A 12,930-nucleotide genomic window follows, 5' to 3' on the forward strand; every position below is an offset into this window, starting at 1 on the left:
AAACAAGGACAAAACTATAAATAAATATCTCTAGCAGAGTCACTCTCATTTCTCATAAAGTTTCTAACTACATAGTTCTTTAGCAACACTCTTACATATCTTTAAAATCCTGACTGTGTTTCTCATCTTCTTGAAAATTTGAATACGTCTATGTGATCCTAACAGCAAGGACAATTATTCCAACCAATCAATTTCAGTTATAAAGTAAGTTCTAATTTTGCTCTATTTCTTGAGATAATCTATGTTTGACCATCATGTCACTATAAGGGTGTTGCATGTGTCTGAAACAAACTCTTTAAAATTCTTGATCCTCTATAAATGCAAATGTGTGTTCAATTCATTAAATCAAATCTTCTATTTGTGTCTTTAGAATTGTTGGAGGAATGTAGACGTAAGGGTCGAGGGTTCTCTGAGAGCTCAAATAAAGGTAAGGGAAGTTAGTTTGATTTGGCATTGTATAATTGTTTAAGCAAATAGTTTACAATTAATGAAGTCAACTATGTTAAATATAAAATTGGGGATTTTTGGTCTATGGCTATTTGATTTGTTGAATTCAGTTAATTTGGTGAGAAATTGTTTGAAGAGATTGAGGTTTGAGCAATTAGTCCCTAATGGTACAGTTTAAATGCATATTTTTATGTCAATTAATAATTTAGAATAGAGTGATGAGTACTAGAAGGGTCAATTGAGTAAACTTTGAAATTTTACATATCAGTGTACAACAATTGAAGCATACAAAAATTTAATGGTACAAAAAAAAGATTATTTCTAAGTTTATTTGTAGGTTATATGGATGATAAATTATTGTATGAAGAGTTGTGAAGTTAGTTATTCCCGGGGGGGGCGGGGACCATCATGTTGGTTAGTGGTTTGTGTTTTGTATGAGATGTATTGACGATGGGAACTGAAATAAAATTATCCTGACTTTAATAATCCTTAAAATCAAATAGAGGAAAAGGATTATGGGTGAGAGTCGAAGGAGGTTCTTATCTAGAGTGTTGGCAGAAGTCGATCTCGATAGACATATAATTCACCCTGTCAAACTCTATGGACCAGGAGAAGCCTAAACATGTTATAGTTATAACTCTTGTGAAGCAAAAGTGACTGAGCAATGACATGTGCAAAATTTTAGAGTGCTAGTCAATACATCAATCTTCCAGAGATCGTGTTAGTAATGATATATGTTGAATGGTTTGTAAAAGTTTAATAAAATGAATGTGGATGATAAATTGTTTGACATTGTTTGTGAATAACCAGATTTATAAATTAGTAGCCTTGTTCTATTTTTATTTAAAACTTATAATTTTTAAATCATCTCTAGCTATGAATGGTATTATTATCCGCCTACCATGGTCATGATAATTCGTGTGAGCAGATGATAATATAGGTGTGGCAAAGGAGTAGTTGTGAGACTAGTTTGGAAGATAAACTAAGACGAGTAGCTAGTTTTGAATAGGTGGAGCTTATATTATGATGTATTAGTTTTGATTTCAAGTGCTTTTCTTTTGAAGTACTTTTGAAAATTTATTAGTAATAACTATATATCATCTTAATACTTTTGGTTGTGCTCATGCCATGATATCGCAATTGAAATCGTGATGGGACGACAAATCAAAAATAAAAATTTGAAAAAAGAGAGTTTGGAGTCGCCACCATAGTTTATTTTGTAAAACTATGGAAAAAAAAGACAAGGTCTACAAAAAACAAATCTAGGAGTCGGTTATGCGTGGGGAAGGTATATTAGCACCCCACAACGTTCGTCCTAAGACAATACCTTTAATTAAACATGCAAATGAATGTGGTTTTCAAAATATTTAATTTTCCCCAAAAATAGTAATAAAAGAATGTACAAAAGAAACAAAAATAATTTTTTGGTTTTTTTGGCCCGAGAAGGATTAATTCTAGCTCCTACCTATCTCAATTCACAATGTAGAATCAGGGTTACGTAGTTCTTTTAGAACCCTTTTAAAAATTTTTGATTTGATTTTTTTATTTGTTATAATTTTGAAAATCTTTTTGTGGTTTTTGGTATTTTTAATTATTTGGAAATGAGTGTTACGCGACGCCAGCAACCAAATAAACACTAAAATTAAACAAAGAATTTTTTTTTATCTTTAGTTCTTTATATTATTTTTTATATATTTTCTAGAAAAAGAAATTTGAAAATGGGTGTCACGCAGCGTTAGCGGCCGGACAGACACTAAAAGAAATGAAGAAAACTAGTTTTTATGATTTTTAGAATAAGATATTTATGAATAATAGAAAATGCGTAGAATATTTAAAGAAATGATAAAAATAACAGAATGCATAAATCAAAAGAAAAATAAAGATAGTGACATACCTTCTAAACTTTTAAATTCCTCTACTTCTCCATTAATTCTTTTTTCTTTTAATTTTGTCTCCTTCCCTAAGATTGTTGGTTTTTTCCAATCAAAGTAAAAATAAAAATCAAGTGTGTTTGTGTGAATGGTAATTAGAGAGAGAGGAAGAGAGGTGTAGAAAATATTTTCTTTTTTCACCACTCCCTTATTCATATGACAAACTATGTATTTATATCAACACATTACAATATCAATGTAATTCTAGCCTTAATTATGACGAACAATATAAGGAAGTAATTGGTCATGATAGCAACACATTACAAAAATCAAATCACAGCAAATCAGAGCATAATATACAGTATTAATATACAGTATCAATAATATCACTATTTTCTCTATCAGGAACAAAGGGTAGAAACAATGTTGGGTCTTCCTTATTTTTTCCCCTTTTTTTTCTTTTTTTCATCTCTTTTTTTTTCTTTTTTTGCTAAAAGTTTGAAAATCTTGGAATAAAAATTTATTTCACCCCTTTTTATTTATCATTAACTAAAAACATTTTTTAATTTTTAATTTTTTTTTTGAAAATAAATATATTCACCTGGACAAAATTGAGTGTTGACACATTATATAATTATATAAATAGTTTTTATTACTATTATTGGTAAAATGATAAAAATTGTGTTGTTTCATTAAATAACTCTATTGTCCGTATTAATTTATATTTTTTATTGTTTATATATATATATATATATATATATATATATAAAACTTATTTTCCATTATTATACCGTTGTTCTTTTCTTTCTATTTTTCTCTTCTTATCACATTCATTTTGATTCTCTTTCTAAATATATGTTAAAGTGTTGATCAACTTTTCAATATACATGAATGCTTTTGAAAGAAAAGAAATGTTGAAAGTAGAGCTGCTAAAAGGTTTTGCTTTTGCAATGTAAAATGAATTTGATAAACAGAAGCACAATGTATATATATGAACCAAGTCAATGGGCACACGTTGTTTCTGGAACGCAGGCCCATGATCCATGCTCTACGAATGAAAAGGAAAAAAGAAAAGTATATTGGAGTCTATGTTACCTACTCTTTCCGTTTTTGGTTGTGTGATGAATTTTCAACCGAAAGTGTGGTTGGTATGTGTTTAGGGTTTTGCAATTACTTTCCCAGTTATGTAGAAGTAGACAAATTCAGACGTTACATCAATCCAGATCCACCGCGTTCACCAAGACTTGGTGTCACAAACTATATTTCAGTCTTGTCCATGATGCATGCGTAAGGTGTCACTCTCCTCACAACAGTACTACTATCATTAATTTCTTTACTTTAATACTTACAATCTTTTCTCATTCTACCAAAGAATATTTTCCATTATTCATTTCCTTCCTTTGCAAGATTCAAATGCCACATTTTCAAACTTGTACAATTTTCACACATACCTTCACTTAGAACAAACAAAAACTCAAAAATGTTAAGGTTGATCCAAGAATAACTTTGATTTCCCCCCAAGTAGATTTTGTTAGATGCACATGACTAAAATATGTGATTACCATGCTACATCACGATTACATGAAGTTTTACGAACTTTTAGTATGTAAATTTGCTTCGGAAAGACATTTTAACCAATATCAATCAAGTACTTTACAATTCAATTTAACACAACATTATACTACATCAAACTATAATATTAATATTGCAATTCAATCTTCACGTGGTTAGAGGAATCAAATTTTCTTAAAGCGGGCTTCCTTTCCTCTTTAATTTCAATAAGGACCTCTTTCATTACCTTTAGGATTAAATATGTTTTTGTCCTTCAAGTTTTAGTAAAATTTGGAATTACTCTATCTTTAAAAATTTTGATCAATTTAGCCCTTCATCTTAAAAAATATGTAAATTTAGTCATTTTAACCAAATTTTATTAAATTCATCTCACATTTTAAGCACATTTTATGATAGAATTTGAATTTTTTACACCATTTGACACATTTTCGCTTTAATGTTAACTCAAATATTATTATAAAATGCATTTAAAATGTCAAATAAACTTAACAAAATTTGGTAAAATGGATTAAATCCATGTATTTCTAAAGATGAAAGATTAAATTGATATAAAATTTCAAAAAGGAACTAATTCCAAAATTCATTGAAACTTGAGATACCAAAAACATATTTAACCCTAGACTTAACACTTATCTATCAATTTATTACCATAATTGATTGGTCCACTCCTATCGAAGCCACTCAACGCGATTTAAAGAATTTATCAATTATTATATTACTATAAAATCTCTTATAATCATTCTTAAAAATATTTAATCTAAATCATATGTGAAAAAAATCTAAAACAATTGATGGTAAAACATTTTGAAGAAAGTTTGTATATGAAAAAATATCTCTATATTAGCATAGACTTAAATTCCTCTTCATAAATAATTTAATAATTACAAATATTTTATATTTGACATTGCAATACAATTTCTTATTAGACGGCATGTTAGCATCAAGAGCATGGATGATAAAACGATTGTATTCGATCGATCATCATCCTTCTTGTCATTAATTTGGTGGGATACAATGTTATTTTCAATCTCTTAAACACTTCGCTCTGTCTTATCTAACCTTCTAGTATCCCCAGGTTATAGACAAAATAAAAGCAAGCTGATATGCCTTTCTTTTTAATATATATATATATATATATATATATATATATATATATATATATATATTATAAAATAAAGTTAATAATAGAGAAAATGATAGAGAGAAAGAATAGAACATCAAATACTAATTTTTTGTGTATCATTAGCAAGGGAGAAAAAATCATATTTATAGATACAGAACACAATCCAAAGGATACAACTCAAGAATTACATACTTAATGTAAATAATGTAAATATTATCAATAGCAATCAAATAACTGACAGCAATTTATATATATAAAATAAATATTAAAATTGATTTATTACAATAAAAATGAAAAGGGGATACGATAAAAGAATGAAGCAAAAAGCAAGTTTAGTTTAATATTAAAAAACATTTATCAATTCTTTTTAAAAATAGTTAAAATTTGAAAATAATATATGTTTAATATATTTCATTTGTATTAAATGTATTTTCATCATAAACAAAGAGCTCCTCAGTGCCACTAGATCGACGGGTTTTAATTAGATTGGATAATCTCCGAAAACTTAATCCAATTCAAATAAATTGGGTTCTAACACTCTTACTTTATTAGGTTAAATCTGACTTATATCCAATTTAACTAGGGTTTTATACTTGTCCTCATCTTTGTTGGATTTGAATTTTATATGGCATCTATATCCTCGCAGGTATATCATATATGTTCTCTCACCCTACTCAAATATTATTTAAATTAATTTTTTAATAAATAAAAACTATAAAAAAAAGAAGCATAATATTATTAAGAACTCAATGTCAAAAAGATACACATTTTTTTTTCTTTAATGTTTACTTTTCATAAAAAATTATTATTGCATAAAAAAGTAAATAATTACACATCAATCAAATTTTGCAACTACAATATGGCTTTTATTATTTTCCTAATGATATGAGAGAAAGTACTTGAAATTTGAGTGAAATTGAAGGATATCGAACGAAATTAATAGTTGGAAGAGAAAATAAAATAAAACTAAGAATTAAAATAAAAAATACAAGATAATATTTTTAGGTTATCTAATAAACCAATAAATTTTACTATTAAACGTTTAAAAATTAATAGTCATACATTCTCATACGATAAATAATTAAATGTGTATTTGTGTTTTAGAAATGATTTAATTCAAAGATTTACATCTCCTGAAATGCATTTCATAATTCGAAAGAAAATCATATGAAAAGGAAAAACAAAAATTTGTAATTGTGGTTCCGATAAGAAAATAAATTCCTTCAGGATCTAGATGAACTTGACGAGTCAAACAATTAAAAAGAAATGAAAACGAATGAAAGTTTGTGAAGGGTTCCTCAAAGGAAAAATTCGTAAAACGACATTTGTTTATCATCAACCTCTATATGTTGAACTTCAAACACACTCCAACCCAATATACCAAAATTATTAAATAATAATAATAAATTACTATCACTTAATTTACTTAACCATTCTATTATCAAAATATAGATTTTTTTAAATATTAAATTTTTAAACATTAAATAATATAAATTGGTTTGTATCATTAACTTGGGAATAGTAAGCAACAACATTGGTGCCATCAAGACTCCCAAAATTCTTGTCTAGAGGCTAATGTAAGGTTTCCATGGCAGAGAGAAAAATTTGACACTCACACTGTTCTTCAAAATAGCTATTGGAGGTGGAAGCAACATGGTGGATAACGTAAGATCCGATGAGTTTGATATGTGATGGTGACACAAAATGTTGTTATCAATTTTAAAGGGTTATTAATTACATCACTTTTGTTCAATATTAAAAAAAAAGTAGTCAAAATGTGTTCATATCATAATGTAAAACACTTATCAAATTAAAATATAACTTTTATGCTAAAATGTTAATCTAATAGGAATTTTAATTTACTATAAATTAATTATATATAAAAAGTAGTGTAGATGGTTATTCAAACTAAAATAGTGGTTAATTTTCTCTTACGTTGTGATGATGGATTCTACCAACGGGACTGTTTCAACAATCACTTGTCAATTTCGAACTGAGAATGAGAAATCAAACAAGGCACTCAGCTGCACCTGACTATTTTCAGATTGAACATCGTTTTGCGACTCATTCCAATTCAATCTCACAAACTAACATCAAAACTTTTCTCTAAATTTTTCCTAAAGTTTTCAACACTCCAGAATATTACAAAGAAAATCAAATCAAAGCTAAGAAAAGTCTGAAAAATATTACATGGTGTCACCATGTAATTTTCTTTCATGCCCTCAAACTCTCCTTCATCAAATATGTTTCTTTTTTGTCATCTTTACTCAAAATTATTAGTTATATATTATCATAGTAACTTTTTTTTTCTTTTTTTTTTTTTGTTTCCTTTCACATCTTTTCAAACTATGGGGTTTGGCTAATTTTCTCTTTCTTCCGTGGTCGTGGGGTTTGGCATTGGTCCCCATGCTTAACTTTTTCTTTTCTTTTCTTTAATCACAAAGAGATTATGGGAGTTCTATGACCATTGGTAGGGTCTGAGGTGCAACATGATTGGGAATTTCTTATATTTGTTTGTGATGCTTTTGCACTCCTTTGCATAAAAAAAAAAAATTACATCTCCTATACTCAAGATTCTTATGAGATTCTATAAAAAAATGTCTTAAATTTACGAGAAAAACATATTACTCAACTAACGTGATTTTATTTCAATACTAAATAAAAATATTAACATAAATGCAATTTAGAGACACATAACACCCCCACAATATACAAACAAAACCTTAAAACCTAATTTGGATCGTTGAACGTAATTTTGTTTACTCTTTTCATGGTTTTATTTTCACTCTTTTTTTAGTTCAATTTTTTTTTCTTAAATTATTATAGAAGTTCTGTTTCGTTCATAAACTAAATTATAAAATATTTATCATTAAAAGAAAATCGTAAATTATCGACGAACACCATACGTTAGTAATAACCAAAAATATGTCAATAAATGGTGTTAACTGACAAATTATCGATGAGATAAAATCAAAGTGGTCATTGGTAAATTTTACCAACATATGAAGAAATCAATTAGTAATTACTGACAACCACAAAACTGACAGAAATTATGCATTGGTAAATATTCGTCGGTAATTACTAATAGATTCTACTCGTTGGTAACATCTCTCAATCATAATTGGGTCTCCTTCTTCCTCCTCTTCCTCTTTTTCTTTTATTTCTTCATTTTCTTCCTCCTCTCCTTGCCACTGTCAACCATCGCGCCACCACCGCCACCTCTAGATCATCCTTATCCTTCTCGTCCTATTTGTCTTCTTCTTTCCTTTTCCTCTTTCTCCACCTCCTTCTCTAAATTTAACAACCACTATCATTGGTGTTCTCTGCCTATGCGCGCGCACGTAGTTTACGAGCCTCCGCAACACCATAGAGCCACCACTGCGTCACCACCGAGCCACAATTGTAATGTCATCTCCTCCTTCTCCTCCACCTTCTCTTTTTCCTCCTCCTTTTCTTCTTCTTCTCTTCTGAATATATAAAAAACTCCATCAAATTAGGTGGTAAATTTGCCATCCAAATTGCCATTGGATTTATTAACGGAATGAAACCTTTTGTAATTTGTTGAAAATAATATTTTACATGACTTTCATAAGTACAAAAACAAAAGATTTTATAATGTAATTCAAGGATGAAACCCAATTTTTATATTAGTTTGAAGACAAAAAAAACTTATTTAACGCAATTTGTTGATTTACTTACTATTTTTTAAATAAGGTTGGAGTTTATATAATGAGAAAGAAAGTATTAGATATGGATACTTCAATTTCTTGGAAACCTAAAAAACAACACATAGTCTCTACATCTTCAGCCGAAGCCAAGTATCGATCGATGGCTAAAATAACCCAAGAATTAATATGGATCAAAGATATTCTCTTCTCTCTTAGTGCTGCATACCCCTCTGGTTCGCCTCTATTGTGACAATCAAGTCGCACTCACATCGCAAAGAATCTTGTTTTCCATGAACGTACTAAATATATTGAAGTGTATTGTCACTTTGTACGTGATGACATAATCCAAAATCATCTCCTTCCCTCCTATGTTCTCACGACTACTCAACTAGTTGATCCTTTCACTAAAGTCATCGGTCTCAAACAGTTTGGTCCACTCTTGAGTAAGCTGGGCATCCAAGACTTGCATGCTCCATCTTGAGGGGGGTTAAAACAGTAACAATATGATTGGGAATCACTTGATCTGATTAGAAATCAAGTGCCTAGAAATTAAGAAATACAATTTCTTCATTTACTCACTACAACAAAAATGACTTTAGACAACACTAAACGAGACTACATGTATAAAGATGTGGTCTAAACACATTAAAGACAACATTTTTCTAGACGTGACTTAAAAACTATCTTAAGCAACATTTATATAAATGTTGCTTGTAAAAAGTGTGGGTTAATCCATAAAAATAAGGTCTAAAATACACTAAAAATTAAAGCTTATAGAATAGAAATATTCTCTCACTCCTTTTTTGACTAAAAATGCAAAACTTAGTTTAAAAAACGCAAAAATTTGAATTTTTTCCCTCCCTTTGATTTTATACTGAAAATACCAAGAGCTCACAGTGTTAAAAATGTGAAGTTTTGAAAAATATGTAAATAAAAAACCGTTGTCTTTTATGAGAATTTTAAGCAACAATTTTAAAATTGTTGTTGTACTAAAAACCGTGACATATTACCTATAGCTACGCTCACCTAGACTACGTCTAAAAAATTGTTGTCTAAACTTTAGCTTACACTTTTTATGATTTAACTTACAAATTTGCGTTGTTGCCTAAAGATTTTTTGTTGTAGTGAATTTAATGTTATATATGTATAAGATATGATTAGATAGGAAAACACCATAATGCAAGACATAAAATTCTTAAAAATAAATATATAATTGATATATATATATATATATATATATATATATATATATATATATATATATATATATTAAAGAAAGGAATATTCCAGCACATTCCTTTCTGAAAAATGTTGAAGCTTACAAGAACTTGTAGTCCAAGGTAAACTTTATATTATTTTCTTTTATTTTATAACAAATTAATCGTTACTTATATATTTAATTAATAAATTTACCTTTTCTTTACTTACGTTGTGATGTAGGAAAAGAAGATGAAAACAAAGATGTTGAAAAAGATGACCAAGCTATACTAAATAGGGATTCAAATGCTATTAGAGAAGCTATATAGGTTGAGTTGAGAAAAAACAAAAAAGAATCTGATATGTCAAGTATATAAACAATTTAAATATTATTATTCCTTTTGACTATTGAACATAGAGACAAACATTGTTAATATTTAAAAAAAATTATCATTTTGTAAATTTTACATTTTTTTAGACTTTACCTTAACAATTAAAATCATTTAATTTATAAAGAAATCCTTTTAAAAATTTAACAGATTTGCGAACTAGATATAGAGCTAGAAAATAAATCCATTTAATGATTATGTATTAATTATATCTAATTACAATTAGCATGGTTTTTTGGGAGAACAGGAAGCAACCCTCTAAATTTCCCACAAAACGCAAGGCAAAATCACCAGACATGACCATGTCAGCGGATCTGCGTTAAGGATTCCCCACACATAAAATAAAGTTACCAAGTACGTGTTTGAAGGACAAGCACAGTTCCAAACACATGCATTCTCGGCAGTCAAATTTTTCAAACACTTTTACTCTTTTTCGTCAAATACCTAGTATTTTCTCCATTCAATTTCAAACCCCAACCTTATAAAACTGGTCGTTAATTAAACCCGTCACCACACATATATATATACACACATTACCCTCTCCTCTTCCTCTATCAACCACCATTTAAAAACCAGAAACACTAATCACAAAGACAAAAACAAAATATTTTCTTGCTGAAGCCATGCAACATTTGCCAGCCACGTTGTGCCGCAAACTGGCTCGTCCAGCATGCGATGTGTTCATAAACCACCGTGGCATCGACACCAAGAGGAACATCGCGGGGTTGCTCTACGACAGTTTGACTAGGATGGAAGTGCGGTCGTTTTTGGACAGCATGAACATGAAACCTGGGGATAGGTTGTTCGATCACATCGACAGGGCCATTCTAGGGTGCAAAGTGGGTGTTACGGTGTTTTCGCCACGTTACTGCGACTCCTATTTTTGTCTCCATGAACTCGCTCTTCTCATGGAGTCAAAGAAAAGGGTTGTGCCAATCTTCTACGATGTGAAACCTTCGCAGCTTGTGGTCAAGGACAACGGAACTTGTCCCTCTAAACACCTTCAGAGATTCTCTTTGGCACTCGAGGAAGCTAAATACACTGTTGGATTGACCTTTGATTCTTTGAAAGGGTACGTATATCACGTACTACACAAACATCCACATAAAACTATAAACAATAATAATACCAAATTAAAAATACCAGTTGTCAATCATTAACAACTATTGAAAATTTCTCTCACACTATAATTAGTTTTTTAAGTAATTGTTAAATCGTTTTGGTTAATTAATGCAAAAATGTTATATTTTATGCGTTTTCAGGGACTGGTCGGAGATATTAAGGGATGCTTCAGATGCAGTGATGATGAACTTGCTGGAGGTAGAAGAAGAGCGAAAAAATTTGAAGAGAAAACCGTGAATACTATCTTTTTTTTATAGAATTAATACTGAACATTACAATAGTAATAAGTTCTTTTTGTTTTTTCTTTGGCCTGTATGTGCTCTCAAATGAGATCCATATAGTCCTCTAACATCAATCGATTTATGCCCTAAATTAATCAGCTTAATTGATTGGTTTAGGCGACAACAATTTCCATTTATTTTTAATTTTTTTAACAAATATGTTGCAAGTAATGGGTTTAGTTTCCAATGATCAGTTTGATTTTCTGGGTTCTTTTGCTGAATCCAATCCCTTAATTCGGGATTATTGGACAATGTCAAGATTCAATTCAATAAATTGTAGTTTGTTTACACTGAATATTATATCTGTTTGTTTGATTTTCTGACTATGTACTCGTGAAGATATAAAATGCATGAGAGCTATCATCTCTAGCTAGTATTTGTATTTAATAAAACCATGGAAAATTATAAAATTAACACAAAAATTATGGAAAAAAAATTAACTAAGACGTGTTATTTTCAATAAAACTCCAATAAAGAAGTATAATAAAAAGTATGTGGAAGGTTTTGTTTTAACATTTCTCACTATGGAATATATATATATATATATATATATATATATATATATATATAAAATAAGATGAAGTTTATTTAGTCATTAAACATAAGCCTGAAAAATAAAATTTAATTTAAGCAATACTCAAATTGTATAATAAGTCTCATTAATGATATTAACGAAGGTCAATTTACTCACATTATACAAAATCATTCAATTCCTGAGAAATATTAGGAATAAATCTCTTTTAAATAATACATCTTTATTATTGATTAATATTTTTAATAGAAATCGTCAATTTTGATGGTATGATTTCAAACTATATGTACACATGATTTGTTATCGAGTCATATTTTTTAAGTCTCAAAACTTTATAGCATTGATTTAGATTTTAAGTTTGTTGCATAAATTGTATATGTAATTGATTTTAAGGTATACACTTTTTTAACATTATATTTTTAATTCTGTGAAAGTACTTTTTTTTAATACACAATTTTTATTCATTGAAATATATGTGTTTCACTAATTAATTTTAAATGAATTCCTAATTAAATGAAAAATGTGACCCACCTAGTTACTTTATATATAAATTTTATCCAATAAAAATATGTCGAAAATGATTTATTAAAAAAATACATTTTTAGTATTTTTTTAATCCAATCTATGACTCTTCAACTTTCCAAGACTTCCTATACGAACACAAAACCACTCCATTAAGTTTATATATATATATATATATATATATATATATATATATATATATATAT

General features: G+C 28.6%; 1 protein-coding gene across 1 annotated transcript; it reads left to right on the forward strand.

The window, feature by feature from the left end:
• The first annotated feature begins 10,502 nt into the window (after positions 1-10,502).
• LOC114176028 (Toll-Interleukin-Resistance (TIR) domain family protein) lies at positions 10,503-11,839 on the forward strand. The gene is made up of 2 exons (XM_028060921.2): positions 10,503-11,339; positions 11,530-11,839. Exons 1-2 carry the CDS (start codon positions 10,891-10,893, stop codon positions 11,624-11,626), a joined length of 546 nt encoding a protein of 181 aa, XP_027916722.1. The 5' UTR covers positions 10,503-10,890; the 3' UTR covers positions 11,627-11,839.
• Positions 11,840-12,930: the final 1,091 nt, after the last annotated feature.

Source organism: Vigna unguiculata, chromosome 3, assembly GCF_037176805.1.
Source record: "Vigna unguiculata cultivar grain cowpea cultivar isolate G323 ecotype 2 chromosome 3, ASM3717680v1, whole genome shotgun sequence".
Classification (NCBI taxonomy): domain Eukaryota; kingdom Viridiplantae; phylum Streptophyta; class Magnoliopsida; order Fabales; family Fabaceae; genus Vigna; species Vigna unguiculata.

What these genes read in the sequence shown, in the direction of transcription:
- LOC114176028 (XM_028060921.2), top strand. Translation starts at nt 10,891, where the DNA reads ATGCAACATTTGCCAGCCACGTTGTGCCGCAAACTGGCTCGTCCAGCA. An exon ending in ACCTTTGATTCTTTGAAAGG is followed by an intron (nt 11,340 to 11,529) that starts GTACGTATATCA and finishes ATGCGTTTTCAG; the next exon opens with GGACTGGTCGGAGATATTAA.